General features: G+C 33.7%; 1 protein-coding gene across 6 annotated transcripts in view; it reads left to right on the forward strand.

Moving 5' to 3' along the window:
• Positions 1-4,016, forward strand: part of LOC111701404 (LIM/homeobox protein Lhx9) — a 25,846-nt gene extending 21,830 nt beyond the window's left edge. For 5 of the 6 annotated variants that reach the window (XM_023472680.1, XM_023472685.1, XM_023472681.1 and 2 more), the window contains exons 4-9: positions 828-959; positions 1,845-2,050; positions 2,332-2,468; positions 2,552-2,943; positions 3,146-3,328; positions 3,790-4,016. In XM_023472680.1, coding sequence (XP_023328448.1) covers positions 828-959; positions 1,845-2,050; positions 2,332-2,468; positions 2,552-2,943; positions 3,146-3,328; positions 3,790-3,945 — 1,206 coding nt within the window. In that variant the 3' untranslated portion in view covers positions 3,946-4,016. Of the gene's footprint in view, positions 1-827; positions 960-1,670; positions 1,782-1,844; positions 2,051-2,331; positions 2,469-2,551; positions 2,944-3,145; positions 3,329-3,789 lie in introns of those variants that run through there. The other variant, XM_023472686.1, reaches the window with a different exon arrangement.
• Positions 4,017-7,387: the final 3,371 nt, after the last annotated feature.

The raw sequence follows: 7,387 nt of genomic DNA on the forward strand, positions 1-7,387 counted from the left end.
GGGGCACCTGTCCACCTGTCAAAGTAAAGATAGTTTAACAAAGTTGGCACTGAATAGGAGTATGGATGGTATTGTGTATATTGTATGAGTATGTATAGGGGTACACAATGTTTGCTTTCTCAATTTATGACTCTCTCACTTTTTGAAGTTTAGAACCAGACGGCATAGTTTTGGACACAAACTTCGACCATTTGTATATTTTTTAAAATTCTAAAGAAATTCCATTTTTAAATACGTTTTTTTCCAGGTGAAGAAACAATTTTCAATACTTTTTAGAAAATATTTACAAGATGAAGGACGAAAGAGATGAAACATTTTTGGGAGAGGATTAAAGGATAGAAAGTCAGGAAGATAGAATCCAGCTGGAAAGAGAGAGAGAGAGGGATCAAACGATTAGAGTTGAAAACCCTTGACTTGAAAATTCTGGTCTAATTGGACTATTACAGAGTAGTGTAGAGTAGTATAAGGGTGTTCAACATAATATTTTATTAAACTTTAAACTTCAGCTCCGGTTCCAACAGAAGAATATCCTATTTTAATCATTTTATTTTATTCAAATTCTAGTTTATCAGGGTTCAGTATCTTAGATTATAATAGAATCAAGACAATAGAACAGTGTTCTAGGATTCGCAGTAAACCTCTCTCCGGTTGAGAAACCGTCCTAATTAGCACAAACAAGGAACTGATATCAACCATGTTTTTATCAGCTGTGAGAAATCTAGTTTTTATATCAAACCAAGGACATGGTTCTCATACACCATGCTATATCTCATCCTAAATCCGGCTAATTAGAAAATTACAAAATTGTAAAATTTTTTTTGTTTCAGGAAGGACGAACCACTTCTCCGTCCCTGGCCGGTTCAGTTGTTCAGAAGTTTCTTGATGTCCCTGAGCTTGTTAATCCATCCTACCTTCCATCCTCAAGACAACTTCTCCTACCACTACACACCAAAACAGAGGTATATAGTTTACATGTACTGTGAAGAATATTATTTGACTCAAACTTAAATTTTCTAATTCCAATATATGTGCAACCTACATGGTTTAAGACATTGGATTGCAAAGATATGGGGATTAGAAAATCAAAGTTTGTAGCAAAGTCTCAATTTCTTTATTAACTTTTGTATTCATAGAGAGAGAGGGTGGGGGGGGGTGGGGATATTTAGTTGACTTTATGCAGCAATTATAATTATAATTATGACATTTGATATTACAAGTCAGAATTCGAGATTCTCAGGTCTCAATTCTCAATTACTTATTGAAAAATGTTTTCATTTCTTTATATTTTATTGCAAAAGCATATTTAGTAATAGTGCACTTCTGCAGTCAGTCACAGATTCTAAATTATACTCCATACAGTATATCAGTTACACTGGAGTTAAACCCTTAGTGATATTAGATAAACCCGGAGAAAAATATGAATCTATAGTAAACCCTTTAGTTATGTTCTCGACTATTACAATTTTTATTCTTAAAACCAAATACAAAAAATAAACATATTTCTTCCGGCTCTTTCCTCAACAAAATACGATTTTTTTAAACTACATATGAAAAGATACTGCAGTCTTCTTTTAACAATCTTTTCTACAATTAATTCAATTTCAGTTTTAAAAATATAACTTTAATAATACAGCAATTATCCCAATTATTTATCAAATCATTTTCATATTATGATCAGTTATTTTTACTCCGTTCTATACTCAGAATCTAAATTTATGCAGATTTAGAAAAGTTCTTAAATTGACAATGTCATCTATCTGCCATGTTGGAATATATAAATGGTACGTCTGAACCTAAATGGTGTAATTTTTAAAACAAATAAACTTAACAATGTTAATCCGTAGATGGATGGTGGGGAGGAGAACGAGGGTCTAGCTCCGCTGTGTGCTGGGTGCAGGTTGAGGATAACAGATAAGTTCTATCTGTGTGCAGTGGAAAGAAAGTGGCACTCTGCGTGTCTCAAGTGCGTCGAGTGCGGAAGTGAACTGGAGAACGAAGCGTCCTGCTTTGAGAGAGAAGGACACATATACTGTAGAGACGATTATCTCAAGTAAGTTTAAATATTTTTCAGAGTTGACTAAAGAGTTGAGAAAGGGGTAGGTTCGGTTTCAATTACTCCTGCGGAGCCCCGGCTGGCTCGGTTTCGTGAGTTAGCGCAATTACGGTTACTCCTTGTCCAAAAAACAAATCGTAACACTTATCCCACCTCGCTACTTGAACCATTTATAAACCACAAACCTCCGTCGGAACGTAAACCAGAATTACGAGAACATAATTTGCCAAACCCGCTGACATACATTAAACTTGTAATAACAGTTTTATTATGTTTAGATTGTATGGTGGGTCACGGAACTGTGCCCGCTGTCGACATGAGATCAGTTCAACTGACCTAGTCATGAAAGCCAGGCACTGCATCTTTCACGTAGAGTGCTTTAGGTGTGCTACATGTGATGCTTCATTAAGAAAAGGTAACACATTACATTCCAAACTTAAAATATATTTCTTGAAAAATGAGACTGTTTGCAGATTTTTTACATTGCTTTCGTTTCAGGTGATCTCTTCGGTATGTGGGAGGATGTTCTATACTGTCGTCTTCATTTCGAGATGGTGGCAGCAACCTACGGTCCTCATGGAGAACCCTTGGATCTTCATCCGTCCTTGCAGTCTCCAGCAGGGAGCCACGCCACCCTCTCTCCGGGGCAGGACTTCTCCGAGTCTGGTTTAGGAGACATGTATCCAGGGTTCGGTCCACCCCACCCCTCCATGCTGGTCCCTCCTCCAGGGTTTCCGGGTCCCCCGGACCACTGGCCGTACGGACCAGGTCCAGATTTTGGACATATGCCCGAGTACCAGTTTAATAATAACAATGAACCAATCAAGAAGAGAAGAGGACGGAAGAAAAGGAAGGTTGATGAGTTTGCCGCTATGAATGGATACATGGAGGTAGGTTTTCTTAATACTTTTACTGAACTTAATGAACGGTTAAACGTGGCAGAAAAATTATTATTTCCTGTAAAAACACGTAAAATTTAGCTAAACTACTCTACACTGCTAATTATAAAATTAGGGAAGCAGGGTATAGAGGGTAGGGAGGATGGGACGGAATATGATGAACCCTATGATTATTTATATTACTATTCTTCAGGGATATCCCCAGGGTTTGGATGGACATGGATTAGGACAGGCGAAGACAAAACGTGCTCGAACCTCGTTTAAACACCACCAGCTCAGGATCATGAAAGCTCACTTCCAGATCAACCAGAACCCGGATTCACGGGAACTCAAGATGCTTTCACAAAAGACTGGGCTGGATAAAAAAGTTCTTCAGGTGAGTTCAGGTTTCTTCTTGTCATTCCGTCATTCATAATCATCTCCCACCTGTCTATATACGCACAGCATACGCTTTCATAATGAGGATACATAATTAGTTGTTGCGTCACAAGGTCATTATTTACAAAAGTCTGGAGTATATATACAATATTCTAAATCAACTATGATTAAACAAATAATACTCAGGCTAATCATTTTAAACAGTTGAAAACTGAGATTCTTGCTATTATCGCCAGATTTCAATTATACAATTAGAATATTCAAAAAATATTTGTTAAAACTTTGCAGCCAATTTAAATAATAATTTAGCGGATAATTTAAAAAGCAGCGTAAAGTAATAAAAACTATAATTCAAAAAATGCATCGCAAAAAACTCGCACATCGTAAACATGTATAATTTCCTGACAACAAAAATATGGCTTATAAAAAATTTAAAATTTTAATCAATATTTTTCCCAGGTCTGGTTTCAAAACGCTCGGGCCAAGTGGAGACGAATGAACGCTCAGGGTGGCGGAGGACTGGACGGAGTTCTCCAAGGAGTAGATGACGACCTCAAATCTGAGGACGTATCTCCGGATGAGTGCGGACAGAATAGTATGATATCCTGCTGTTAGTCTCCTAGTCTATACTTGATCAACTTAATCAAAACCGGCTGTTCTCTTGCCTCGTCAAGTGTTGTAACCAAGAACTATAAGTTAGGATTAAAACCAACGAATCCAAGCATTTTCCAAAGTTTTTATCTTCCTTCTCCGGGTTCAGTGCTGTTTACTCCGTACTGTTTATATATACACCTGGAGAGAAACCATGTTAAACCAAACCTGTGTTTAATGTTTCATGTTGTAACATTGGTATTGAAAGCTGAGGGTTTAACCACTTACATAGGGACCAGAATAAATGTACACTGGGTAGTGTACATAATTCATGTTTGTACCGTCATGTCTATGTACTGAATATTACATATGTACTACATGTTTCAAAAATTGTACGTTATACGTTTATATATGTATAAAAAGTAAAACACAGTTTTTTGTACTTTTATGTACGTATTTATGTACTTAATCAAAATTCAGGCAGTGTACATGTAAAGTACTTTAATATTGAACAGAATTCAATAACTTTTTAAATTCTTTTATTAGATTTAAAATAATAGGTTTTAATTACATCACAAACTATGAAAAGTAGAACATAAATCAACCCATTTATATTATTTATAAGAGCATAATTACGATAAAATGAAACTCAAAGCTTTTTATTTTTATTTCTAACTTTTTAAACAGAAAATGAATACAAATTTAGTTACAAAACTTGACTAGAGGAAGAAACTTTTAATCTTTCTAGGAAATGAAACTCGGTTTGGAAATCAAAATTAAGGATTTTAATAGGTTTTTATTTATTGGTTGAATGATACGATCTATAAATTGTCGGACTTAAATTAACCCCTTCCTTCAACATCTAATTTTACCCCATTCTTTTGAGAAAATTTTATGTTGTGGTATACAGTTGAGTGTACATACAGTTTATACTAGTACATAAATTATACATGTACATGTACATCGAGTCAATGAAACGAAACCTTAATTGGCTTAAAGTGATAAAAATAAATATTTTAATCTCTTTAAGGTTCGTTTCTCTACGTTTCTCAATTTGTTCTGTGATGAAAAATTGTAAATATTTAGAATGTGTCAAATGATTAATTTTTGTGCTAAAATATGATAGATGTTTACTTGTAGTCCAATTTGGTGAAGAAATAAACAATTTTTAATTTATTATTTTGTTTAAAGATAAAGAATTGATAAGAAGAAGATGATGTTTGAGGGGGTTTAACCCTCATACAAATTTAGAAATCTTGACATTCAAGAACTGATTTCAAACTAATCGAAGAAAACTCAGACAAGTTGTCATCTTTCATTTGAAATCCATCAAACAATGCGCGTGCAAAAAATATTGCCTTGATCAAATAAATTTAAAGAAACTCTAAAACGTGGCAAAAAACCCCTGCGTACATTAGATTCCAGATATTGGTGACCGAAATATTCAAAATGACACAATTTAGAGCATATTTAATTACACATAAATTAATTTGAATTTGTGTAACTGCATATCAGCTGTAAATACATCGTATTTCAATATTTGTATTTGTATCTTGGTTTTGATAAAAAGGGCTTGATTTTAAAAATTTGTAACAGAGGAAGAAAAATTTCATATAATTTACGATAAAAATCCCAAAATTCTAATTATTAACAATAATTTTCTGGTCAAATCTAAAAGAGAATTAAAAAATTTTATCCATCACCCTGTGTCAATTGTAATATACAGTCTGTCATTGATTGTTGATTTTATTCGAACCTCTAAACAAGGGCAGGTTTAATTGAACACATTCATGTTGAGATCAGAGATGGTTTGGATTAAAACTGAGCCTGGAGTAGGTTTAATGAATGTGTTCTCTACTCCAGGCCAGGGTGGAGAGGATTAAACCATCAGATATCAATATTGGAACCTGATCAAGGTTCTACTTAAAACATGGATTAATAAACCTGACTCCAAGATATTTAAACCAGGATTTTAAGATCGATTTTTAAGGTCGATTTCGAAATCTTGGTTGATTTTTAATTATACTGGTTGATTTTATACGTGTTGAATTTAGAGATTGATTTTAAGTACCGGTTGATTTTTAAACACCAGGTGGCTTTAAATGCTGGCTAATTTTAAGGTACTGGTTGATTTTAGAGATTGATTTTAAGCCATAGTCGACTTCAAATATAGACTAATTTTAAAGTACTGGTTGATTTTAAACTGCTGGTTGATTTTAAAGTTTAAACTAATGGTTGATGTGAGAGGTTTAATTTTTAGCTAGTGGTTGATTTTAGACTACTGATTTTAACATACTGGGCTGATTTTTAGCTTCTGGTTGATTTAAAAGGTTGATTTTTGAGCACAGGTTGACTTTTAATACAGGCTAATTTTAGGGTACTGGGACCAGAGTTATCGGATAACGAGACGTAGTTAAACTATGTTAACTTAATTAAACCACTTTTTTAAATTTTAAGGATAAAAAGAGAAATGATTCAAATAAGTAAGTCAACGAACTATTTGGTCGATTTGAAAGAACTTGTTGATTTTTAATGCAGGATTATTCAAAGCTGAATATGAACACCTTCATTTGTAAGTACAAGTTGATTTCAAATTATCAACTTTAGAATCATGTACTCAACAATACATATCTCTTCAGTACTCATGTACCTCAAAGTAAATAATTGGAGTACCAACTATAGGGATCATGTACTCAATAGACAAACTTGGAGTACCGACTATAAGAATCATAAACTCACTAGGATATGCTTTGAGTACCATCTATAGGAGTCATGTACTCCATAGTAAATATTTTGAGTACCAACTATAGGAATCATGACCTCCAACGAAAATAATTGAAGTACCGACATAGAGAATAGAATATATATTAGTGGGGAATTTAGGGAATCTCTCGGTATGAATTTTTTCAGTCCCTTTCAGCCTGAAAGGGAGTTAAGAACATAATTGAAGTACCGACTGTAGGAAGCTTGTACTTCCATAGATTATGATTGGAGTACAAACTATAGTAATCATGTATTCTTTAGAACATTTGCTGAGTCCATTAGCACTTGATCCAATCAGAAAAAATGTACAGAATATCTGTGATAGTAAAATTTTAATGAAATCTATCTAGAAGTAGTTGGGTGCCTCGTACTCTAATTTTGTATTCACTGGATCTTGCAATCTAGCTATAGTAATCATGTACTCCAAAGAACATAATTGGAGTACCATCTATAGTAACCATGTACTCAATAGAACATAATTGGAGTACCAACTATGGTAATTATGTACTCCATGTACCAACTAAATGTACTACTCTTAAGTTTCATATTCTCTCCTCATTAATATTTTTTATTATACAATTTATTTCTGAAGTTTTTTTTTATTTTTATTTTTTTAAATCTTTTTCTTCAATTAATGATTTCAAATGAGAGATATAAAAAGATTGAATACATTTTTTGCTTTGTTAACCCCATGCGCAGTTAT

This window comes from Eurytemora carolleeae, unplaced genomic scaffold, assembly GCF_000591075.1.
Source record: "Eurytemora carolleeae unplaced genomic scaffold, Eaff_2.0 scaffold304, whole genome shotgun sequence".
NCBI lineage: Eukaryota > Metazoa > Arthropoda > Copepoda > Calanoida > Temoridae > Eurytemora > Eurytemora carolleeae.